Genomic DNA, 27,268 nt, shown 5'->3' on the forward strand with positions numbered 1-27,268 from the left:
CTATATTTCTGTCACCTTGCCTGTGTTTTCAGATCAGTAGGAGAGGAGACAACAGGAAGCAATTTCAGACTATTGAGATCGTAGAACCAGAAAGAAATTATAAATCAAATTAAATTGTATTTGTCACGTGCCGAATACACGTTACGGTGAAATGCTTACTTACAAGCCACTAACCAACAATGCAGTTTCAGAAATAGAGTTAAGAAATTATTTACTAAATAAACAAAAGTTAAAAAAATATATAAAAAGTAACACAATAAAATGACATAACAATAACAAGGCTATATACAGCATTTATATTGTTTATTTGTACAGGATAGAGACAGTAGATAGGAGGAGAGAAAGCACTAGAGCAGTGGATCTGATTTGAACCCATAATGAGAGCAGTAGTACACCATGAATATATGTGATCGAGAAGCAACGACTTAGACAGCTGAACCACCCAGGCATACATCAGCAGTGTGTCTTCTGTGAATGGATAAGCATCCTCAGCTCTATGACACAGACACAGCTTCTCCCCCATCATGACATAACAAACAGTGCGTCACTGTCTCCAGTTCATTGAGGCCTATATGGGTCTATATAGGGACCCACTCTTCTCAATGACTAGGATTACCCCCAAAAGGACTGAATCAATCGCTCATCCACTTCTCTCAACTTTGAAGATCTTTCAGCAAACTGTCTTGTTTTTAGAGTCATTCTGGTTTCACTCAACCCATTTGAACTTCTGCAAGTGGGCAGAGTTTTCTTTCCATTTGGCCACTGGTCAAGCTAATATCTGAGGTGCCGTCAAGCTTGTTAGACCAATATGGCCGGCTCCATTTTCCCTCCACTCTCTCCCTGCAGGTTATTGAAAGTGCTGCTACAGTTTGCCTTCGGTGAAGGATAGTTTACAAGGCCTGCTATTTATCTGCAGAAAATAAAATCGCATTCACCCACTTTACAGGCTCTGCTTGGATATCCATGGTGATGTTTAATACCTGCAATGGGGGTTATAAACTTTAAGTGCTGTGGGCTGAGAAAAATCTGCATTCTTCCCTGCATTTGTTAATTTATGAATTTCCCTACATGGTTAAGTGATGAAGTAATGTCTTGTTTTGTCTTTGGGTCTGAGATAATGTAGTGGTAGACACAGTTGTTTATATACAGAGTCTTCAGAAAGTATTCATACCCCTTTACTTTTTCCACATTTTGTTGTGTTACAGCTTTATTTTTACATTGATTAAATTGAAATGTTGTGTCACGGTCCTTCACACAATTTCCCATAATGTCAAAGTGGAATTATGTTTAAAACATTTGTTTGATTTTTTATTATTACAAAATGAAAAGCTGAAATGTCTTGAGTCATAAAGTATTCAACCCCTTTGTTATGGCAAACCTAAATAAGTTCAGGAATAAACATTTTATTAACAAGTCACATAAGTTCCATGGACTTTTGAATGACATGATATTTGAATGACTGCCTCATCTCTGTACTCTACACAAACAATTATATGTAAGGTCCCTCAGTTGAGCAGTGAATTTCAAACACATATTCAACCACAAAGACCAGGGAAGTTTTCCAATGCCTTGCAAAGAAGGGTAAACATTGGTAGATGGGTAAAAAAAAAGCAGACATTGAATATCCCTTTGATCATGGCAAAGTTATGAATTCCACTTTGGATGGTGTATCAATACACCCAGTCACTACAAAGATACAGGCATCAACTCTGTTGCTGGAGAGGAAGGAAACTGCTCAGGGATTTCACCATGAGGCCAATGGTGACTTTAAAACAGTTATTTAATGGCTGTGATAGGATAAAACTGAGGATGGATCAACAACGTTGTAGTTACTCCACAATACTAACCTAAATGACAGAGTAGAAAGAAGGAAGCCTGTACAGAATATAAATATTCCAAAACATGCATCCTGTTTGCAATGAGGCACTAAAGTAAAACTGCAGAAAATGTGGCAAAGAAAGGAACTTTATGTACTGAATACAAAGCATTATGTTTGGGGCAAATCCAACACAACACATCACTGAGTATCACTCTTCATATTTTCAAGCATGGTGGTGGCTGCATCATGTTATGGGTACGTTTGTCATTGGCAAGGACGAGGTAGTTTTTTTGTATAAAACTAAATGGATAAGAGCCAAGCACAGGGAAAATCCTAGAGGAAAACCTGGTTCAGTCTGCTTTCCAACAGACACTGGGAGACAATTTCACCATTCAGGAGGACAAAAACCTAAAACACAAGGCCAAATATATACTGGAGTTGATTACCAAGACGACATTGAATGTTCCTGAGTGGCCTAGTTACAGTTTTGACTTAAATTGGCTTGAAAGTCTATGGCAATACTTAAAAATGGCTGTCTGGCAATTATCAACAACCAACTTGACTGAGCTTGAAGAATTTTTAAAAGAATAATGGGGAAATATTGTACAATCCAGTTGTGCAAAGCTCTTAGAGACTTATCCAGAAAGGCTCACAGCTTTAATCACTGCCAACGGTGACTCTAACATGTTTTGACTCAGGGGTAAATTAGAAATTTCTGTATGTGCAAAGATATATGTGCAAAGATTTCTAAAAGCATGTTTTCACCTTCTCATCATGGGGTATTGTGTGTAGATGGATGAGAATGTTGTTTTATCCATTTTTAATTCAGGCTGTAACACAACAAAATGTGTAATAAGTAAAGGGGTGTGAATACTTTCTGAAGGTATTGTAGCACAGCATGTAGTATGATCACCACATAATCACAATGATATGATATCTGTGTTTACAATGATTGACAATGGTCATTAGCATACCTCATCATCCCCCCCCCCCCCCCCCTAAGTGATGCATATGTGCGTGTACTGTATCAATGTGCGTGTCACCTACACATATCCACAACCCTTCTCCAGATAACCATGGGTACAGAACCACCATTTCCACTTTCCTACACAAGTCCTGCTATGCACCTCTAACACTAACTCTTATCTCTCTGTACCTCATTCCCTCCCTCCTTGCCACCTTCCCTCCCTCCCCGCCAGGTGATCACCTACTTCGCGGGCCGGGTGTACGACCCCAATGAGGCGGAGGCGGGCCGGCTGTCCTTAGCCGGGGACTACCTCAAGGGGGACGCCTCCCTGCTGATCAGTGACCTCAGCCTGGGCGACTCGGGCGAGTACAGCTGCAAGGTGAAGAATGGGGGGAAGTACCAATGGAGCACGATCAACCTCATAGTACAGGGTAAGTCCTAATGGAGCCCGGACATTCTCATAGTACTTGGTAAGTACCAATGGAGCACGATCAACCTCATAGTACAGGGTAAGTCCTAATGGAGCCCGGCCATTCTCATAGTACTTGGTAAGTACCAATGGAGAACGGTCAACCTCATAGTACAGGATAAGTCCTAATGGAGCCCGGCCATTCTCATAGTACTTGGTAAGTACCAATGGAGCACGGTCAACCTCATAGTACAGGATAAGTCCTAATGGAGCCCGGCCATTCTCATAGTACTTGGTAAGTACCAATGGAGCACGGTCAACCTCATAGTACAGGATAAGTCCTAATGGAGCCCGGCCATTCTCATAGTACTTGGTAAGTACCAATGGAGCACGGTCAACCTCATAGTACAGGATAAGTCCTAATGGAGCCCGGCCATTCTCATAGTACTTGGTAAGTACCAATGGAGCACGGTCAACCTCATAGTACAGGATAAGTCCTAATGGAGCCCGGCCATTCTCATAGTACTTGGTAAGTACCAATGGAGCACGGTCAACCTCATAGTACAGGATAAGTCCTAATGGAGCCCGGCCATTCTCATAGTACTTGGTAAGTACCAATGGAGCACGGTCAACCTCATAGTAAGTCCTAGACCCACTGTGTATATTTGGGGATTTTTCACACAATCCAAACGAAAATGAACAGCAAGAAACAAAACAGAAACAAATTAAAACATTCACCACCATATAAGGTTTTGGATGATCAATTCTAAACAAACAGAAAAAACCCTCAGGGAATTGGGTTTGGTTAGGCTAACACCGAATTCACTGCAATACAGTATCATTCTTATGTCACTTGAGAAGGGATGCTGTACAGGTGGGCATCTAGTAAGACATTCAAGAGATCAAGAGATGTTCCCGCCACTGCTTGCCTGCAAGGTTTCACTGTTATATGAAATGTCTAACATTGTTTAACCTTTTGCTAAACTGGACTAAATCAGGGTCCCACAGAGTGTTTCTTGGTAGTCTTTAACATCTACTTTGAAACAAAAGTATACACCTCACACACGTGGTTATGGGCTTAAAAAGAGAAGACACCTGTACCGTACCATGTCAGATATAGAGTTGAAATGTTTTGTTTTGCTTCCCAATAATACACTTTATACACATCACAAAAGACGGAAATATAAGAAAACCGTTTGACATAGAAACAACACATTTTCTGCGTGAAAAAAATAAATAATGTTTATTAATTATGAAATTCTGAAAAATATGAATAACATTCCACCCATGAGGCCACTAGGTCATTTGACTGCAGGAAAGGCATACATGCTAATGTGGTGGATAGAAATGATTTAGGTGATACGATCCTTTCTCCCTTCATACTGTGGTTGACTGACAATGACACAAACACTATCCTGTTGGTGTCACTGAAGGATAAGATGGCAGTTACTTGTCACATACTTGTGAAAGTGAAAATGAGCTCCAAAGTGTAGACAATGGACCACTGCCACATGTTGCTACCGAACCAAATCCCTGACTGTGCATAAGAGATAAAAGCGTAAGTAGCACCTGTGACACTGTGATACAGCATCTAGCTGTGTATGGCTCTGATATAGATCTCTCTCCAGCCTGCCCTCCCCTCCCACGGTCTCCCACAGTAAGACGTTAAGAGAGTGCACCACACATTTATGCATACATTTGTACAAATTGGCCCGCAGCTTTGAAACGCCACTTTCGATTTTTTGTGAGACAAACATTAGCGTTTGTCTTGTTCAACGGTAAGATAAGAGGGTGGGGGATTGGGGTTGGGGCGCGGTGGGAAGTGGAACTGACACAGAAACATGATGGAGGGCCCCCCCTCCCCCCCCCCCCCCCCCCCCTTCTCCTCAGCCCCCTAATTGCATCCTGGTTAGAATTCACCCTACTCAGCAAAATTAAGAGAGATCCGGGGAAGAGAAGGGGAGGTGGATGGTGGGGATGTTGTGGAGGTGTGTCTAAGGAGTTACTAACAGGGCCCAAATGGTCTAAGCAGGCATTGCTGTATTTATCTCACTTATACAGTTCATTCGGAAAGTATTCAGACCCCTTGACTTTTTCCACATTTTGTTACGTTACAGCCTTATTCTAAAATTAATTAAATTAGTTTTTTCCCTCATCAATCTACACACAGTACCCCATAATGACAAAGCAAAAACAGGTTTTTAGTAAATGTTGCACATTTATTAAATATAAAAAACTGAAATACCTTATTTTCATAAGTATTCAGACCCTTTGCTATGAGACTCAGAATGGAGCTCAGGTGCATCCTGTTTCCATGGATCATTCTTGAGATGTTTCTACAACTTGATTGGAGTCCACCTGTGGTAAATTAAATTGAATGGACATAATTTGGAAAAGCACACACCTGTCTATATAAGGTCCCACTGTCAGAGCAAAAACCAAGCCATGAGGTCAAAGGAAATGTCCGTAGAGCTCTGAGACAGGATGGTATCGAGGCATAGACCACACAGTGGCCTCCAGCATTCTTGGGGCGGCAGGTAGCTTAGTGGTTAGCGCGTTGGGCCAGAAACCGAAAGATTGCTGGATTGAATCCCCAAGCTGACAAGGTAAAAATATGTTGTGCTGCCACTGAACAAGGCAGTTAACCCACTGTTAATGACGGTAGGCCGTCATTGTAAATAATAATTTATTCTTAACTGACTTGCCTAGTTAAATACAGGTTAAATAAATACAAATGAAATGGAACAAGTTTGGAACCACCAAGACTTTTCCAAGAACTGTCTGCCTGGCCAAGCTGAGCAATTGGGGGAGAAGGGCCTTGTTCAAGGAGGTAACCAAGAACCTGAGAGAGCTCCTGAGTTCTTCTGTGGAGATGGGAGAACCTTCCAGAAGGATAACCATCTCTGCAGCACCCTACTAATCAGGCCTTTATGGTAGAGTGGCCAGACGGATGCCACTCCTCAGTAAAAGGCACATGACAGCCCGCTTGGAGTTTGCCAAAAGGCACCTAAAGGACTCTCAGACCATGAGAAACAAGATTCTCTGGTCTGATGAAACAAAGATTGAACTCTTTGTTCATAGGGATATCTGTTTTCAGTTGGCAAGAATAAATTCCTTTGATATCAATGTGGTTTTCTGCAGGAATGACCACAGTTACCAAGTACCAAAAATACAACAGAACAACTGCTAGTTGGTCTATCTAGTAGGAGATTCTGTAGGAGATTAGGAGATTCTGTGACTTCTTAATGATGCACCAGTCAACTTGGTCATTATTGCTCGTTTCATATTAGTAGATTACTTTATACTGTTGTAAGCACTCAGTGATGACAGACATATTTATTTTATTTTATTTAACCTTTATTTAACCAGGAAGGGCTCATTGAGAAGTAAAATATATTTTTCAAGAGCGTCCTGGCCAAGATAGGCAGCACCAAGTCATTACACAATTACAGACAGACAACATGAAAAACTCAAAGTAATCTAGTAAAAACCATAGAATTCACAAGAGTATAACACAATCATTAAACAGCAAATTAAAAACATTGACAGTTCAGGGAATCAGTCTCAAAATCCTTAATCAGTGATTTAAAAACACCAATCGGGACAAGTTCTTCCAATTTAAAAGTATTTTGTAAGTCGTTCCAAGACCATGGCGCAGAGTACATAAAAGCCCTTTTACCAAATTCAGTTTGTACATTTGGAACAGTTAGCAGGATAAAGTCCTGCGAACAAAGAGAGTACCCACCACTTTTCTGAACAATAAAAATGCCCAAATAAAATGGTAGTAAACCCAAAATGGCTTTGTAAATAAAAGTATACCAGTGACTGGGCCTACGAGTGACAAGAGAAGGCCAGCCAACCCTGGTATACAAAGTGCAGTGGGGCGTAAAAGTTTTGCAGTTTAAAATAAATCTCAAAGTCAGAGTCTCAATCTCATTGCCCTGACCGGTAGTAATAGGTGAAAGGTTCAGAGATCTATTTCTTGCTTTAGAAAACACTATTAGTTTAGTTTTGTCAGTTTGAGGATAAGCTTCAATTGACACAAGGTGTGTTGAACAGTATAAAAAGCAGTTTGCAAGTTCTGGAAAGCTTTTGTGGGAGACGAGGCACAACAATAAATAACAGTATCATCAGCATAAAAGTGAAGTTGCGCATTTTGCACATTTTTGTCTAAATTATTTATATCAATAATGAATAAGAGGGGACCAAGTACAGAGCCCTGGGGCACACCATTACAGACAGACAATTTAACAGACATGAGCCCATCAAATTGAGTGCACTGAGTTCTATCAGACAGATAGTTAGCAAACCATGCAACTGCATGCTCCGAAAGACCTACACTTGACAATTTCTGCCTCAGTATAGCATGATCAACTGTAACAAAAGCCTTAGAGAGATCAATAAAAAGTGAGACTCAGTGCTGTTTTTTTGTCAAGGGCTTCAGTGATATCATTTAAAACCTTCATGGCTGCTGTAATTATTCTATGCTTCTTCCTGAAACCCGATTGGTACATTGATAAAGTAGAGTTATTATATAAAAACTATTTTAGCTGTTCACTCACAAGGGTTTTAAGTATTTTCACCAGGGGTGACAGCTTTGAGAATGGCCTATAATTATTTAAAACAGTTGGAGCTCCTCCTTTTAAAAGTTGAGGACAAATTTTCCAGATCTTTGGAATTTCATTACATTCCAGGGTTAGATTGAACAGATATGTAGTGGTTCAGCTATGAAATCAGCTGCCAGATTTAAAAAGCAGGGATCAAGAAGATCAGGACCTGCAGGCTTTCAATGATCTACGGATTTCAGGGCTTTATGTACCTCCTGCACTGAGAATGGCAAAAAGCTAAAAGTTTGACCAGCTCTCGCTGGTTCATCCACACAGGGTTGTACAGAGACAGAGGACACTGAATCAAACAGCCTACCAGATGATTAAAACAATTCAGCATTTCAGTTTTGTCATACACAGCAACAAAGTCCTTCAATACACATGACGGTAATTCATTAACATTACTGTTTCCAGACATAGACTTAATAGCCTTCCACAACTTTCTAGGGTCATTCAGGTTATAAGTGCTAACAGACATAAAACATTCAGACTTGGCCTTCCTGAGAAGAAAAGAACACTTGTTTCACAACTGCCTAAAAAGAAGCCAATCAGTATCAGAACAGGATTTCTTTGCTTTAGCCCAGGCTAGATTACGTTTGTGAATAATACAAGACAGCTCAGAAGAAAACCATGGATTATCCCGCCCTTTAACCCTGAACCTGTGGAATGGGGCATGTTTGTTTACTATTTGGAGAAAACCATCCTGAAAGAATTTCCAGGCAGTTTCCACATCAGGAATAAACTCCAGTGCTCCAGTCAAAATAAAACAAATCATGAAAGAAAGCCTGCTCATTAAAACTCTTCAAATTTCTCTTACAAATAAAGCATGCGTTTGTCTTGGGAACCTTAGTATTTCTAACAGCAACAACAGCACAATGGTCACTTAAATCATTACAAAAAACACCAACTGCAGAATATGTATGTGGAACATTTGTCAATATCAAATCAATCAGGGTAGATTTATCTGGACATTTGAGATTTGGGCGAGTGAGTGAGTTAATCAACTGGGTAGGATTCATACAATTACAAAACATCTTTAAATCATCAGACACTGGCTTTAACCAACACCATTTCACTGTAAAGAAGTTTAGACATAAGGTGCATCAGAGAAGAAAATGCATCACCGAGAGCAGAGGGGGTCTAAACAGCCAATCACAGTTACAGAGAGACCCTATGAAACCTCAATTTTCAAAGCAAGAAATTCCAACTGTTTACAAATAGTTTCAGACTTTGCCACACTTACAAGAAATGTAGTCTTTACATATATAGCCACACCCCCACCTTTCTTAACTCTATCAGTGCAATACACATTGTAACCATTTATACAAATATCCTTATCAAGAACAGACTTGCTGAGCCAGGTTTCATCTAGTAAATGCTTAATGAATGTATTTAATGATACCAGGGAAAAACGCTCACATTCTGTTCAACATGACATCATTTACATGGTGAGGAGCAAGAAGCCGCTGAAGGAGTTACGGTTGTTTGAATCAACATACAGCCAGCCTGCAGTTTCCAGTAGACCACATCCCCCTCCTCTAACTCAAGGACAGCTGCATTAGATGCCTACTCCCAATCCCGATCAGCATCAACATTTTCGAATGTGACCATTACTCTCTGGTCAAGTATACTGTACACCCATCCATGATACCACAGGCAGTGAATCTAAAGTAGTAGACTCCTCTCACTGGTGCAGTGAAGATACCTGCATGACAAAAATATTATATTGTATATTCATTCTAATGTATATATACACTGAACAAAAATATAAATGCAACATGCAACAATTTCAATGATTCTACTGAGTCACAGTTCATTTAAGGAAATCAGTCAATTGAAATAATTAAATTAGGCCCTACCAGGCCCACCCATGGCTGCGTTCCTGCCCAGTCATGTGAAATCCATAGATTAGGGCCTAATTTATTTATTTCAATCAGAAGTTTTTTTTCCAATCAGAAGTTTTTCCCCACAAAAGGGATTAATTACAGACAGAAAAACTCAGTTTCATCAGCTGTCCGGGTGACTGGTCTCAGATGATCCCACAGGTGAAGAAGCCGGATGTGAAGATCCTAGGCTGGCGTAGTTACATGTGGTCTGCGGTTATTGTGGTCTCCAAATTCTCCAAAACAACATTGGAATGAACATTCATTTCTCTGGCAACAGCGGGGTGGACATTCCTTCAGTCTGCATGCCAAATGTTCACTGACAGGGATGTAAACAAATTTGTACACAAAATTCGAGAGAAATAAGCTTTTTGTGGGTATGGAAAGATTCTGGCATCTTTAATTTCAGCTCATGAAACATCTGACCAACACTTTACATGTTGCGTTTATATTTAAGAAATAGTCCCCAAATATTTGCAAAGAATACACAATGCAGTAGTATCTGTAATGTTGATGTAAGCCTTGTCTGTAAGCCTTGTTTGTGAAGACTTTGCTATAGGTCAGAGTAGTATCACTAGTGATGGGTCCTACAGTACCAGTCAGAGCAGTGGAGAACGCTACCTTTGGTCAGTCTTTAAATATGGGAGAGCAATTACAATTATCAAGTAAACATATTATTAGTGCATATATTTTATCTTATCATATGCTGCAAAATCACACATTTTTTATTCAGCAACATTGGTTTGAGAACATTTTTATGTTATACTCTACTTTGTTTTTGTTATGGCCGATGCTGGAAGAAGACCAAAGTGCAGCGTGGTAAGCGTACATATTCCTTTTATTTTAGAAATTGACGCCAACAAAACAACAAACGAAAAACAACTGTGAAGCTTACAGGGCTAAGTGCCACTAACAAAGTTAACTACCCACACTGAAAGGAGGGAAAAAGGGCTACCTAAGTAAGGTTCCCAATCAGAGACAACAAAAGACAGCTGTCCCTGATTGAGAACCATACCTGGCCAAAACATAGAACTAAAGAAACATAGAAAACAAAACATAGAATGCCCACCCCAAATCACACCCTGACCAAACCAAATAGAGACATAAAAAGGCTCTCTAAGGTCAGGGCGTGACAGTTTTAATAGCATACAGACAACCATTTGGGACATAATCTGTATTCTCTCTCTTCAGTTCCTCTACCTCTTTCTCAGTGGTTGTCAGTCTTGCCTCCATGGTTGGAAGCTCTGCTGCTAGTGCTGGAATTGTATTATTAAAAACCAATAAGAATATGAGATATGTTTGGCTATCTGCTGGTCCAGATAACACTATCTCAACGCTAACATACATTATGTACTACAACCTGTGTTCTCTTTTTCCAGTTCCTCCACTGATTGTCAGTCTGGTCTCACTGGCTGTCAGATCTGCTGTTTGTGCTGGACATGTTGAAATAAGTAAAAACAAAGGATAAACAATGTTACTACTAATTTGACAGCTTTATTTACTGGCTTCAGACTGTCTGTCTCTTGTAGAAGGTTGTCAGGTTGTCTGTCTCTTGTAAAAGGTTCTCAGGTTGTTTGTCTCTTGTAGAAGGTTGTCAGGTTTTCTGTCTCTTGTTCCTCTCATCCATCTGGCTTCAATGGGTTAAATAACATAAATTCACTACCTGTTGGAGTTACCTTCATTTTCCTCCTGCTCTTCCTTCATCTGGTTCCTCGTGAACTGTAGTTCAGTCTTGGTGACGCTCAGCTCCACTTTCAGATCAACCGCCTGGCTCTCACTGGTCTTCAGTCTGGCCTCCATGTTCCTCAGCTCCACTCTCTGTTCCACCATGATGGTTCCCAGGTTGTGCATCACGTCTCTCAGGTGTTTCAGTTCAATCCAGATGTCAGGTTGGGTGGTGGTCTGTGTGTCGGTCAAGGCTGAAGTTTTGGTCTTCTGGCTCTCATAGTGAACTCCACTCCTCCCTCTCTCCCTGAGCCCATGATGCCCCAGACACACACAGCAGCACCACCAGTGGTACTACAGAAGCCCTCATTCTGACAACACTCACACATTCTAATGTACATTACATGACAAGTATGTGGATACTTGCTCGTCGAACATCTCATTCCAAAGTCATGGGCATTAATATGAAGTTTGTCCCCCCCTTTGCTGCTATAACAGTCTCCACTCTTCGGGGAAGACTTTCCACTAGATGTTGGAACATGCTGCGGAGACTTGCTTACATTCACTCACAAGAGCATTAATGAGGTCGGCACTGATGTTGAGCGGTTAGGCCTGGCTCGCAGTCGGCATTCCAATTAATCTCAAAGGTGTTCAATTGGGTTGAGGTCAGGGCTCTGTGCAGGCCAGTCAAGTTCTTATACACCAATCTCAACAAATCACTTCTGTATGGACCTTGCTTTGTGCACAGGGGCATTGTCATGCTGAAAAAAGAAAGGGCCTTCCCCAAACTGTTGCCACAAAGTTGAAAGCACAGAATCATCTAGAATGTCATTGTATGCTGTAGCGTTAAGACTTCCCTTCCCTGCAATTAAGGGGCTTAGCCCAAACCATGAAAACAGCCCCAGACAATTATTCCTCCTCCACCAAACTTTACAGTTGGCACTATGCATTTGGGCAGGTACCATTCTCCTAGCATCCGCCAAAACCAGATTCGTCCGTCAGACTGCCAGACGATGAAGCATGATTCGTCACTTCAGAGAACGCATTTCCACTCCTCCAGAATCCAATGGCAGCTAGCTTTACACCACTCCAGACAATGCTTGGCATTGTGCATGGTGATCTTAGGCTTGTGTGCGGCTGCTTGGCCATGGAAACCCATTTCATGAAGCTCCCGACGTTGCATCCAGAGGCAGTTTGGAACTCAGTAGTCAGTGTTGCAACCGAGGACAGACTATTTTTACGCACTATGTGCTTCGGCCCTCGGCTTTCCCGTTCTGTGACCTTGTGCGGCCTAACACTTTGCGGTTGAGTCGTTGTTGCTCCTAGACACAATAACAGCATGTACAGTTGACCTGGGCAGCTCTAGCAGGGCAGAAATTTGATATACTGACTTGTTCCAAAGGTGGCATCCTATGATGGTGGCACGTTGAAAGTCACTGAGCTCTTCAGTAAGGCAATACTACTGCCAATATTTGTCTATGGAGATTACATGGCTGTGTGCTCGATTTTTATACACCTGTCGGTAACGGGAGTGGTTGAAGTATCCGAATCCACTAATTTGAAGGGCTGTCCGCATACTTTTGTATATATAGTATACCATTTTACTGGGCTATTGATATTGGAGATTTATTGGAACTGTAAAGAAGTACGCATTTTAAATAACTGAATGGCTAACACTTAATTACTTTCAGTGTCAGCAATGTATATGGACAAGATACTGTATGGTGGATTTTATATAGATTTTTGGAGGAATACAGTGTCTGTAATGTATTGATATCTGGTTACATACAGTTGTTACAATATATAAATCTGGAAGCACATAGAAAGGACAGAGACCTTGTCAAATTTGTATGTATTTATTAGTGGGAATAAATATGTTTGGTCTCTCATCCACACATTTAAGCACTGTTGAAAATAACATAATTTATGTCAGAAAACTCATCCGTGTCCAGTTGAACATCCTGGAGCGGTCTCCCAGACATACATTAAATGGAAATTGTCACCACTTTTCAACCTCATATTCATCATTTCCAGCACCAACCCAACATTAAATGTGAAAACGTTGGTTTCTATGTTTTGTATAAAAAAATGTAGACGAAAAAAAAGTGTTTCCAATGACATCATCCAGTGGGCATTATGTCATCCCTTTAAACCTAGTCTTGTACTAAATTGCCCTTTTAAACTGGACTAATAAAAATGTAATTTCTCAAACATGGTTTAAATGTGTATGTGTGCTTGATCAAGTTTGTTCATAGGGAGAAATGTTGTGAAGTTATTGTGAGAGAACCGGTGTACCAAAAATACAACAGAACCACTGGTTCATGTACATACAGTTCTAGTCTAGAGACTTAACATGCTGGTTGCTCTATCTAGTAGGAGATTCTATGACCTCAGACTTGTCAACTCGGTCATTATTGCTCATTTGATATTGGTAGATTACTTTATACTGCTGTAAGCACTCAGTAATGACAGACATATAGTGCTTAATGAATGTTTTAATGATAGCAGGGAACAATACTTTCTAACACTCTGTTCTGTTCAACATGAAAAAATGTACATGTTGAAGAGCAGAAAGGTATTACGGTGATTTGAGGAATGGAAGGGAGACATATATACATGACATCTCCTTCCTCTAACTCAAGGACAGCTGCATTAGATGCATACTCACAGTTCCCATTACCATCAACATTTTCATGTGTGACCATTACTCTCTGGTCATTCTTATACAAGTATGCACCCATCCACGTGTCCATGATACCACAGGCAGTGAATCTACAGTAGTAGACTCCTCTCGCTGGTGCTGTGAAGATACCTGTATGACAAAAACATAATATTGTATATTCATTCATATGTAAAGTATATACAGTATGCTATAACTAAATAGTCATCAAATATTTTAAATGGATACAGAATGTGGTACCTGTAATGTTGTTGTAAGCCTTTATGTTTGTGAAGATTTTTCTGTAGGTCAGAGTAGTATGACTGCTGATGGGTCCTACAGTACCAGTCAGAGCAGTGAAGAACACCACCTATGGTCTGATTTGCCAATAGAAGATTGACATAAAGTGTAGTCAAATTTTGTTCTAAGGGCAAAATAATCTGATAGCTAGCTAGCTTGCTCTGATTAGCATGTTGTTTGAAATTTGTTACATTTTACTCTTTGCTTCAAGTCAGGAGACCAGTTATATCTTAAAGATATTGTCACATTTATCTGACAATTGTAACACAATAATGATTTGAAAACGTTACAACTTGTAACTCAAAGTTTTATTTACAAGATTCTCAGTTCAAACCTCCGCCATGTTTTCAATAGTTGTGCATCTGTAAAACTCCGCCCATTGACCTTTTAGAAACCAATCGGATTTGTTCTGCCCTAAGAACAAAGTTGACTACACTTTATATCAACTTGCCTGTCAATATGGAGAGGAGAAACAGTTAATATATTATTATATAGTATGTCTGTGATTATTATCAAACAAATATCTCGTAATATTGCATATTTTACTGTATATGACACCAAAGTAGTAATAACATTTACATTACATTTAAGTCATTTAGCAGACGCTCTTATCCAGAGCGACTTACAAATTGGTGCATTCACCTTATGATATCCAGTGGAACAACCACTTTACAATAGTGCATCTAACTCTTTTAAGGGGGGGGGGGGGGGGGGGGGGTTAGAAGGATTACTTTATCCTATCCTAGGTATTCCTTAAAGAGGTGGGGTTTCAGGTGTCTCCGGAAGGTGGTGATTGACTCCGCTGACCTGGCGTCGTGAGGGAGTTTGTTCCACCATTGGGGTGCCAGAGCAGCGAACAGTTTTGACTGGGCTGAGCGGGAACTGTACTTCCTCAGAGGTAGGGAGGCGAGCAGGCCAGAGGTGGATGAACGCAGTGCCCTTGTTTGGGTGTAGGGCCTGATCAGAGCCTGAAGGTACGGAGGTGCCGTTCCCCTCACAGCTCCGTAGGCAAGCACCATGGTCTTGTAGCGGATGCGAGCTTCAACTGGAAGCCAGTGGAGAGAGCGGAGGAGCGGGGTGACGTGAGAGAACTTGGCAAAGTTGAACACCAGACGGGCTGCGGCGTTCTGGATGAGTTGTAGGGGTTTAATGGCACAGGCAGGGAGCCCAGCCAACAGCGAGTTGCAGTAATCCAGACGGGAGATGACAAGTGCCTGGATTAGGACCTGCGCCGCTTCCTGCGTGAGGCAGGGTCGTACTCTGCGAATGTTGTAGAGCATGAACCTACAGGAACGGGTCACCGCCTTGATGTTAGTTGAGAACGACAGGGTGTTGTCCAGGATCACGCCAAGGTTCTTAGCACTCTGGGAGGAGGACACAGTGGAGTTGTCAACCGTGATGGCGAGATCATGGAACGGGCAGTCCTTCCCCGGGAGGAAGAGCAGCTCCGTCTTGCCGAGGTTCAGCTTGAGGTGGTGATCCGTCATCCACACTGATATGTCTGCCAGACATGCAGAGATGCGATTCACCACCTGGTTATCAGAGGGGGGAAAGGAGAAGATTAATTGTGTGTCGTCTGCATAGCAATGATAGGAGAGACCATGTGAGGATATGACAGAGCCAAGTGACTTGGTGTATAGCGAGAATAGGAGAGGGCCTAGAACAGAGCCCTGGGGGACACCAGTGGTGAGAGCACGTGGTGCGGAGACAGATTCTCGCCACGCCACCTGGTAGGAGCGACCTGTCAGGTAGGACGCAATCCAAGCGTGGGCCGCGCCGGAGATGCCCAGCTCGGAGAGGGTGGAGAGGAGGATCTGATGGTTCACAGTATCAAAGGCAGCCGATAGGTCTAGAAGGATGAGAGCAGAGGAGAGAGAGTTAGCTTTAGCAGTGCGGAGCGCCTCCGTGACACAGAGAAGAGCAGTCTCAGTTGAATGACTAGTCTTGAAACCTGACTGATTTGGATCAAGAAGGTCATTCTGAGAGAGATAGCAGGAGAGCTGGCCAAGGACGGCACGTTCAAGAGTTTTGGAGAGAAAAGAAAGAAGGGATACTGGTCTGTAGTTGTTGACATCGGAGGGATCGAGTGTAGGTTTTTTCAGAAGGGGTGCAACTCTCGCTCTCTTGAAGACGGAAGGGACGTAGCCAGCGGTCAAGGATGAGTTGATGAGCGAGATGAGGTAAGGGAGAAGGTCTCCGGAAATGGTCTGGAGAAGAGAGGAGGGGATAGGGTCAAGCGGGCAGGTTGTTGGGCGGCCGGCCATCACCAGACGCGAGATTTCATCTGGAGAGAGAGGGGAGAAAGAGGTCAAAGCACAGGGTAGGGCAGTGTGAGCAGAACCAGCGGTGTCGTTTGACTTAGCAAACGAGGATCGGATGTCGTCGACCTTCTTTTCAAAATGGTTGACGAAGTCATCAGCAGAGAGGGAGGAGGGGGGAGGAGGGGGAGGAGGATTCAGGAGGGAGGAGAAGGTGGCAAAGAGCTTCCTAGGGTTAGAGGCAGATGCTTGGAATTTAGAGTGGTAGAAATTGGCTTTAGCAGCAGAGACAGAAGAGGAGAATGTAGAGAGGAGGGAGTGAAAGGATGCCAGGTCCGCAGGGAGGCGAGTTTTCCTCCATTTCCGCTCGGCTGCCCGGAGCCCTGTTCTGAGAGCTCGCAATGAGTCGTCGAGCCACGGAGCAGGAGGGGAGGACCGAGCCGGCCTGGAGGATAGGGGACATAGAGAGTCAAAGGATGCAGAAAGGGAGGAGAGGAGGGTTGAGGAGGCAGAATCAGGAGATAGGTTGGAGAAGGTTTGAGCAGAGGGAAGAGATGATAGGATGGAAGAGGAGAGAGTAGCGGGGGAGAGAGAGCGAAGGTTGGGCCGGCGCGATACCATCCGAGTAGGGGCAGTGTGGGAAGTGTTGGATGAGAGCGAGAGGGAAAAGGATACAAGGTAGTGGTCGGAGACTTGGAGGGGAGATGCAATGAGATTAGTGGAAGAACAGCATCTAGTAAAGATGAGGTCAAGCGTATTGCCTGCCTTGTGAGTAGGGGGGGAAGGTGAGAGGGTGAGGTCAAAAGAGGAGAGGAGTGGAAAGAAGGAGGCAGAGAGGAATGAGTCAAAGGTAGACATGGGGAGGTTAAAGTCACCCAGAACTGTGAGAGGTGAGCCATCCTCAGGAAAGGAACTTATCAGGGCGTCAAGCTCATTGATGAACTCTCCAAGGGAACCTGGAGGGCGATAAATGATAAGGATGTTAAGCTTGAAAGGGCTGGTAACTGTGACAGCATGGAATTCAAAGGAGGCGATAGACAGATGGGTCAGGGGAGAAAGAGAGAATGTCCACTTGGGAGAGATGAGGATCCCAGTGCCACCACCCCGCTGACCAGAAGCTCTTGGGGTGTGCGAGAACACGTGGGCAGACGAGGAGAGAGCAGTAGGAGTAGCAGTGTTATCAGTGGTAATCCATGTTTCCGTCAGTGCCAAGAAGTCGAGGGACTGGAGGGAAGCATAGGCTGAGATGAACTCTGCCTTGTTGGCCGCAGATCGGCAGTTCCAGAGGCTGCCTGAGACCTGGAACTCCACGTGGGTCGTGCGCGCTGGGACCACCAGGTTAGAGTAGCAGCGGCCACGCGGTGTGAAGCGTTTGTATGGTCTGTGCAGAGAGGAGAGAACAGGGATAGACAGACACATAGTTGACAGGCTACAGAAGAGGCTACGCTAATGCAAATGAGATTGGAATGACAAGTGGACTACACGTCTCGAATGTTCAGAAAGTTAAGCTTACGTTGCAAAAAATCTTATTGACTAAAATGATATAGTACTGCTGGCTGGTGAAATAGGCTAGCTAGCAGTGGCTGCGTTGTTGACTTTGTTTGAAAGTGTAGCTGGCTAGGTAACCTCTAACTGGCTAGGTAACCTCGACAATTACTCTAGACTACACAATTATCTTGGATACAAAGACGGCTATGTAGCCAGCTAAGATCAAACAAATCAAACTGTTGTACTGTAATGAAATGAAATGTTATACTACCTGTGGAGCAAAGCGGAATGCAACTACTCGCTCCAACCCGGAAGTGCGTATCGTAGAGGGAGAGGCAATAGAAGTGTTGTTTCTTGTATTATTGTCTTTTGTGTCTTTAGAGGACTGCTTCACCTTAATGTCCCTTTTCCCCCCTTTCCCTTTTCTTCTGTCCTTATTTTGTCCCACTTTGTCCCTTCTTTGTCCCTTCTTCTTTTCTGCCAACTAGACACTCCTTGTTAGCTAGCTAGCTTCTTCCAGGAATGTCCCTAGCAACTGCCTAGCAACAGGTAAACAACTTAGCTAGCTAAGAAAACGGTATAATTTTATGAAAAAATTGTTACTTTTTCAAAAGCCTTTCTTCTTTGTTTGCTGCTTGTTTGGTCTCCTATTCAGTTTGCAGTTTTCTTTTGATTTTTTTCGATGTACTTTACTCTAAAAAAACATTTAAATTTCAATATTTGTAGGAGCTCATCTTTTCAGCTGCTGCTGCTTAATTTGGAACTCCGGAACAACATAATAATAACATGTTTAGTGTGAGAAAAGTAATTTAGAACCAGTTAAATGTAATCAAATGTAATCTACGTAATCTCCAAAAGTAATTATTTATCATGAGAGGGCCATAAACAATAACTAGTAATGCAGGATACTCCAAGAAAAGATAAAATCTCACCTTTCTGGTAAAAATAGTTATAAATTGCTGAGGTGTAGCCATTTTTGAGGACACCAGCTCAAGTACACAGTACAAATATGATAAAATGTGATATTATGCATTTCCTATTCAACAAAACTGTATGAATAAGGCTTGAAATGACTCATCCGTCAGGTTGGGTGGTGGTCTTACTGTCAGTCAAGGCTGAAGTTTTGGTCTTCTGGCTCTCATAGTGAACTCCACTCACCTCCTCCCTCTCTCCCTGCGCTCATGATGCCCCAGACACACATAGCAGCACCACCAGTGGAACTACAGAAGCCCTCATTCTGACAATACTCACACCTTCTAATGTACCTTCTAGTCCTTTTTATACAGAACCTGAACCATCACATAATATCACTGTTGTTTGATTTTAGGTGCACTTTCATTTAAGTCCAAGAACTCAAGACGATATCATTTGTGGATAAGATTATTTTTTAGTTATTATAAAGGTATGTCGTGGGAAATATGAACCTGTTATTATCTAACACAAAAATGTGTGTGTTCATCTCTGTCTTTCTCTCTGTCCCCAGTGAAGCCATCTAAGCCGCGGTGTTGGATGGAGGGCCGGCTGTTGGAGGGTAGTGATGTTAAGATGAGCTGTAAGTCTACAGACGGCTCTGACCCCATAAACTACAAATGGGAGAGGCTGCTGGACAAGGGCAAGTACGTGGGAAAGCTGCCCCCACTGGCCCTCATAGGTAAGCCCTCTAGTCCACTGCAGGCTCTCTGTGTGTGTGTGTGGATGTATTTCCTGTGCCTTCAAGACATATTGACAAGTCTGTCATAAATCAAGATTTGTCATGAGTTATACACTGACTTAAACTCCAACTAAGATGTCCTACTTGGGATGAAAACATTGAGTAATTTCCAGATCCCCTTTAAGGACTTTTGGGACAGAACATACTGTACTTTACATAATTAAAGTGTGTGTCAGAATGCCAGACCAATTTCAATGCAAATACACCATCTCCAGTATCCTTGTTTGACCTTGTTCACGTGTCCAGTTAGCGTTAGTGACAAGTGTTGGTAGAGTAATTTCTCACATGCAGACTCGGCCAAGTTCTTAGTCAATAGCACTCCTACTTGTTCTGGGAAACTGTCCATTCACATCTGTTACAGCAAAGGATTGAGTTTACCAATCCCAAATCAAACACCAGCCCAACGCCCTATGAATTTCTGTTCTGTATTGAATAGGTCAAAAAAATCAGTCTATAACAGGGAACAGTAATACTCATTTTTTACAATTACAATGTTTTAGTCAATTAGCAGATGCTCTTATCCTGAGCGACTTATAGTAGTGAGTGCATACATTTTTAATACTGGTCCCTCGTGGGAATCAAACCCACAACCCTGGCATAGCAAGCGCCATGCTCTACCAACTGAGCCATAGATGTGAAGAAACATTATGATTGTGACATTGCAGGAAAATGTAAAAGAGACACCATGGTTTGGATCATGGTTTGGTTACTGAATTAGTTTAAGTTTATACATTTCCATTCTTATCTATCACTATTTTTCTTAAAATATCTAATTTGATGTATTCGATGATTGTTCAAAGTTCAAACACTCACATAACCATCACTTGCAATAGTGTTTCTGGATTTGATAGTTGAAAAAAAAGCTTTAAATTGCATCACAATCACTGTATCCTGAACTTCCTGACGGACCGCCACCAGGCGATAAGGGTAGGAAACAACACATTTGCCACGCTGACCATCCCCTCCTGTACCCCCTGTTCACCCACGACTCCAATACCATCATCAAGTTTTCTGACGACACAACGGTCGTACAACTGATCACCGACGACGATGAGACAGCCTATAGGGAGGAGGTCAGAGACCTGGCAGTGTGATGCCAGGACAACAACCTCTCCCTCCACGTCAGCAAGATAAGGGAGCTGATTGTGGACTACAGGAAACGGAGGGGCGAGCACACCCCCATCCACAACGATGGGGCTGTAGTGGAGTCAGTCGAGAGCTAAAAGTTCCTTGGTGTCCACATCACTAAGGAATTATCATGGTCCACACACACCCACACAGTTGTGAAGAGGGCATCTCAGCACCTCTCCCCCTCAGGAGGTTGAAAAGATTTGGCATGGGCTCTCAGATCCTCAAAAAGTTCAACAGCTGCACCATTGAGAGCATCTTGACTGACTGCATAACCGCTTGGTATGGCAACTGCAAGGCACCCGACCGCAAGGCGCTACAGGAAGGCCCAAAAAAGGCCCAAAAAAACTCCAGCCACTCAAGCCATAGACTGTTCTCTTTGCTACCGCACGGCAAGCGGTACCAGTGCACCAAGTCTGGAACCAACAGGAACCTGAACAGCTTCTATCCCCAAGCTATAAGACAGCATAACAAGACTGCTAAATAACTAATCAAATGGCTACCCGGACTACCTACATTGACCCCATTTTGCACCAACTCTTTTACCCACACAAACTCACACACTGCTGCTACTGTCTATTATCAAATCAAATCAAATGTATTTATATAGCCCTTCGTACATCAGCTGATATCTCAAAGTGCTGTACAGAAACCCAGCCTAAAACCCCAAACAGCAAGCAATGCAGGTGTAGAAGCACGGTGGCTAGGAAAAACTCCCTAGAAAGGCCAAAACCTAGGAAGAAACCTAGAGAGGAACCAGGCTATGAGGGGTGGCCAGTCCTCTTCTGGCTGTGCCGGGTGGAGATTATAACAGAACATGGCCAAGATGTTCAAATGTTCATAAATGACCAGCATGGTCAAATAATAATAATCACAGTAGTTATCGAGGGTGCAGCAGGTCAGCACCTCAGGAGTAAATGTCAGTTGGCTTTTCATAGCCGATCATTAAGAGTATCTTAAGTATCATTAAGAGTTAAAAACAGCAGGTCTGGGACAGGTAGCACGTCCGGTGAACAGGTCAGGGTTCCATAGCCGCAGGCAGAACAGTTGAAACTGGAGCAGCAGCAAGGCCAGGTGGACTGGGGACAGCAAGGAGTCATCATGCCAGGTAGTCCTGACACATGGTCCTAGGGCTCAGGTCCTCCGAGAGAGAGAGAGAAAGAAAGAGAGAAGGAGAGATACTTAAATTCACACAGGACACCGGATAAGAGGAGAAGTACTCCAGATATAACAGACTGACCATAGCCCCCCGACACATAAACTACTGCAGCATAAATACTGGAGGCTGAGACAGGAGGGGTCAGGAGACACTGTGGCCCCATCCGACGATACCCCCGGACAGAGCCAAACAGGCAGGTTATAACCCCACCCACTTTGCCAAAGCACAGCCCCCACACCACTAGAGGGATATCTTCAACCACCAACTTACCATCCTGAGACAAGGCCGAGTATAGCCCACAAAGATCACCGCCACGGCACAACCCAAGGGGGGCGCCAACCCAGACAGGAAGATCACGTCAGTGACTCAACCCACTCAAGTGACGCACCTCTCCTTGGGACGACATGGAAGAGCAACAGTAAGCCAGTGACTCAGCCCCTGTAATAGGGTTAGAGGCAGAGAATCCCAGTGGAGAGAGGGGAACCGGCCAGGCAGAGACAGCAAGGGCGGTTCGTTGCTCCAGAGCCTTTCCGTTCACCTTCACACTCCTGGGCCAGACTTAATGAAGAGATAAGTCTTCAGTAAAGACTTAAAGGTTGAGACCGAGTCTGCGTCTCTCACATGGTTAGGCCGACCATTCCATATAATGGAGGTCTATAGGAGAAAGCCCTGCCTCCAGCTGTTTGCTTAGAAATTCTAGGGACAATTAGGAGGTCTGCGTCTTGTGGCCGTAGCGTACGTGTAGGTATGTACGGCAGGACCAACTCGGAGAGATAGGTAGGAGCAAGCACATGTAACGCTTTGTAGGTTAACAGTAAAACCTTGAAATCGGCCCTTATCTATCCTGTTGCTATGTCACTTTACCCCTACCTATATGTACTGTACATAGCTACCTTAGTTACCTCGTACCCCTGTACATCAACTCGGTACTGGTACTCCCTGTATTAGCCATGTTATTTTTTACTCGTTATTCACTGTGTATTTATTCCTCGTGTTTCTATTTCAATGTTTTATCTTAACTCTGCATTGTTGGAAAAGACCCTCCCTGTAAGTAAATATTTCACTGTTAGGACTCTATTCAATCAGATCTGCTTTAGCGGACATCTGTATAGTGGTTGTTTTGGCGGTGCCGGAGGTGGAACTGCATTAGAGCTGTCAAATCCACAAGTGGCTCCCGGCGTTATAAACTCAGCAAAAAAGGAAACGTCCCTTTTTCAGGACCCTGTCTTTCAAAGATAATTCGTAAAAAATCTAAATAACTTCTCATGCTTGTGCAATGAACCACAAACAATTAATGAACATGTACCTGTGGAACGGTCAATAAGACACTAACAGCTTACAGACAGTAGACAATTAAGGTCACAGTTATGAAAACTTAGGACACTAAAGAGACCTTTCTACTGACTCCAAAAGAAAGATGCCCAGGGTTCCTGCTCATCTGCATGAACGTGCCTTAGGCATGTTGCAAGGAGGCATGAGGACTGCAGATGTGGCCAGGGCAATATATTGCAATGTTCGTACTGTGAGACGCCTAAGACAGCGCTACAGGGAGACAGGACGGACAGCTGATCGTCCTTGCAGTGGCAGACCACGTGTAACAACATCTGCAGAGGATCGGTACATCCGAACATCACACCTGCGGGACAGGTACAGGATGGCAACAACAGCTGCCCAAGTTACACCAGGAACGCACAATCCCTCCATCAGTGCTCAGACTGTCCGCAATAGGCTGAGAGAGGCTGGACTGAGGGGTTGTAGGCCTGTTGTAAGGCAGGTCCTCACCAGACATCACCGGCAACAACGTTGCCTATGGGCACAAACCCACCGTCGCTGGACCAGACAGGACTGGCAAAAAGTGCTCTTCACTGACGAGTTGCGGTTTTGTCTCACCAGGGGTGATGGTGAGATTTGCGTTTATTGTTGAGGGAATGAGTGTTACACCAAGGCCTGTACTCTGGAGCGGAATCGATTTGGAGGTGGAGGGTCCGTCATGGTCTGGGGCGTTGTGTCACAGCATCATCGGACTGAGCTTGTTGTCATTGCAGGCAATCTCAACGATGTGCGTTACAGGGAAGACATCCTCCTCCCTCATGTGGTACCCTTCCTACAGGCTCATCCTGACATGACCCTCCAGCATGACAATGCCACCAGCCATACTGCTTGTTCTGTGCGTGATTTCCTGCAAGACAGGAATGTCAGTGTTCTGCCATGTCCAGCGACGAGCCCGGATCTCAATACCATTGAGCACGTCTAGGACCTGTTGGATCGGAAGGTGAGGGCATTCCCCCCAGAAATGTCCGGGAACTTGCAGGTGCCTTGGTGGAAGAGTGGGGTAACATCTCACAGCAAGAACTGGCAAATCTGGCTGTGAGATTATTAAATTTCTGTTAGTCACATGTCTGTAGAACTTGTTCAGTTTATTTCTCAGTTGTTGAATCTTATGTTCATACAAATATTTACACATGTTAAGTTTGCTGAAAATAAACGTAGTGAGAGGACGTTTCTTTTTTTGCTGAGTTTACATACAGTATAGCAGACATTACCATTGGCTGCACGGAGTCGTATTAACAGAAACCCCATGCAGCCTTGTTTATCAATTTGAAACGTGAGATGTAATTTACACCTCTATTAGGATGATATATGTAATTTACACCTCCATTAGGATGATAGATGTAATCTACACCTCCATTAGGATGATAGAAACCCACATTATTTATTTTCATGATTTTTCAATTTATTTGAGCGTAATTATTTCTATATTGCCTATACTTTCGCGTTCTGAATTTCTAATTTGAGAGGGGGGTGTGGCTTTGTGACAACGATCACAAGAGGAGCTGATCACCGATTTGACAGCTCCAACACAGTTCCACCTCCAAAACACTCACTATGTGGCTGTCTGCTATCTCCGGTAACTCTTAATCTGATTGAATCGAGGCCTTAGTCTACACGAAACATTTGACAAATTAATTGTATTTGATTTGACCTTATCCTGTTCTCGTGTAAGATTTGAAAAACTCAGAGATAGTGACACTGAGGAACCTGACCAAGGAGAGTGCTGGGGTGTATAAATGTACCGCCAGCAACGATGTGGGAGAGGAGAGCTGCACCGTAGAGGTCAAGATGCACTGTGAGTAACCCAGGCTATAACCAACACCCACGTACACACTGTCTCATATTAGAACCCCATTAAGGTTACCAAAGATGATCTGTAGGACAGTATTAGCTATCCCTTTCTTCCAGCCTGTGAACAATGTTTATCTTTGTGTACATTTTAGATGTGCGGGGCATGGGTGTGGTGGCGGGCGCTGTGGTGGGCGTGTCCTTCGGTGTCCTCCTCATCATTCTCATTATTTGGCTGGTGTTCCGCAAGAAGGAGAAGAAGAAATACGAGGAGGAGGAGACCCCTAACGAGATCAGGTACACACACACACACAATCACATACACACGCGCATCACACACGCACACACACACACACACACACACATACTTTCACACACAATCATCCTCAAACACACAGATTTAGGTTAGTTAAGGTGATTTGCAGATAGTCAAAAACACAGAACATATTGAATCAAAAATAACAAAAAGTAAATACATAAACAGATGGGGTGGGAACAAACCTCACCTAGTTGGTACAAAAAGGGACTTGACTTCACTCTCAGTGCCTGTGTAGCATCCTCTCTCCAGCCTGTGTAGCATCCTCTCTCCAGCCTGTGTAGCATCCCTTCTCCAGCCTGTGTAGCATCCCTTCTCCAGCATGTGTAGCATCCCTTCTCCAGCCTGTGTAGCATCCCTTCTCCAGCCTGTGTAGCATCCCTTCTCCAGCCTGTGTAGCATCCCTTCTCCAGCCTGTGTAGCATCCCTTCTCCAGCCTGTATAGCATCCCTTCTCCAGCCTATGTATCATCCCTTCTCCAGCCTGTGTAGCATCCTCTCTCCAGCCTGTGTAGCATCCCTTCTCCAGCCTGTGTAGCATCCCTTCTCCAGTCTGTGTAGCATCCTCTCTCCAGCCTGTGTAGCATCCCTTCTCCAGCCTGTGTAGCATCCCTTCTCCAGCCTGTGTAGCATCCCTTCTCCAGCATGTGTAGCATCCCTTCTCCAGCCTGTGTAGCATCCCTTCTCCAGCCTGTGTAGCATCCCTTCTCCAGCCTGTGTAGCATCCCTTCTCCAGCCTGTGTAGCATCCCTTCTCCAGCCTATGTATCATCACTTCTCCAGCCTGTGTAGCATCCTCTCTCCAGCCTGTGTAGCATCCCTTCTCCTGCCTGTGTAGCATCCCTTCTCCAGCCTGTGTAGCATCCCCTCTCCAGCCTGAGTAGCATCCCCTCTCCAGCCTGAGTATACCAGCCCCTTTCCTCCCCATCCCTCAGAGCAGGTTCCTCACCTCTTATAGCAGGTTCCCAACCCTCAGACCAGGTCCCTCACCTCTCAGAGCAGGTTACCAACCATCAGAGCAGGTTCCTTACCTCTCAGAGCAGGTCCCTTACTTCTCAGAGCAGGTTCTTCACCTCTCAGAGCAGGTCCCTTACTTCTCAGAGCAGGTTTCTCACCTCTCAAGAGCAGGTTCCTCACTTCTCAGAGCAGGTTCCTCACCTCTCAAGAGCAGGTTCCTCAACTCCCAGAGCAGGATCCTCTCTCCAGCCTGTGTATACACTCCCCTTTCCTCCCCATCCAGCAGAGCAGGTTGCTCCCCATCCCTCAGAGCAGGTTCCTCCCCATCCCTCAGAGCAGGTTCCTCCCCATCCCTCGGAGCAGGTTCCTCCTCATCCCTCGGAGCAGGTTCCTCCTCATCCCTCGGAGCAGGTTCCTCCCCATCCCTCGGAGCAGGTTCCTCCCCATCCCTCGGAGCAGGTTCCTCCCCATCCCTCGGAGCAGGTTCCTCCCCATCCCCCGGAGCAGGTTCCTCCCCATCCCCCGGAGCAGGTTCCTCCCCATCCCTCGGAGCAGGTTCCTCCCCATCCCTCGGAGCAGGTTCCTCCCCATCCCTCGGAGCAGGTTCCTCCCCATCCCTCGGAGCAGGTTCCTCCCCATCCCTCGGAGCAGGTTCCTCCCCATCCCTCGGAGCAGGTTCCTCCCCATCCCTCGGAGCAGGTTCCTCCCCATCCCTCGGAGCAGGTTCCTCCCCATCCCTCGGAGCAGGTTCCTCCCCATCCCTCGGAGCAGGTTCCTCCCCATCCCTCGGAGCAGGTTCCTCCCCATCCCTCGGAGCAGGTTCC

The 27,268-nt window shown here is 44.1% G+C and overlaps 1 protein-coding gene across 4 annotated transcripts in view; it reads left to right on the plus strand.

Annotated features, from left to right (window-relative positions):
- The window catches only part of LOC129868161 (CXADR-like membrane protein), a 136,087-nt gene that overhangs the window by 99,321 nt on the left and 9,498 nt on the right, over positions 1-27,268 (plus strand). For all 4 annotated transcript variants that reach the window (XM_055941861.1, XM_055941863.1, XM_055941862.1 and 1 more), the window contains 4 exons: positions 3,019-3,217; positions 19,539-19,706; positions 25,058-25,180; positions 25,329-25,470. In XM_055941861.1, the coding sequence (XP_055797836.1) occupies positions 3,019-3,217; positions 19,539-19,706; positions 25,058-25,180; positions 25,329-25,470 (632 nt within the window). The remainder of the gene's footprint in view (positions 1-3,018; positions 3,218-19,538; positions 19,707-25,057; positions 25,181-25,328; positions 25,471-27,268) is intronic.

This window comes from Salvelinus fontinalis, chromosome 13, assembly GCF_029448725.1.
Source record: "Salvelinus fontinalis isolate EN_2023a chromosome 13, ASM2944872v1, whole genome shotgun sequence".
In the NCBI taxonomy this organism is placed as follows: domain Eukaryota; kingdom Metazoa; phylum Chordata; class Actinopteri; order Salmoniformes; family Salmonidae; genus Salvelinus; species Salvelinus fontinalis.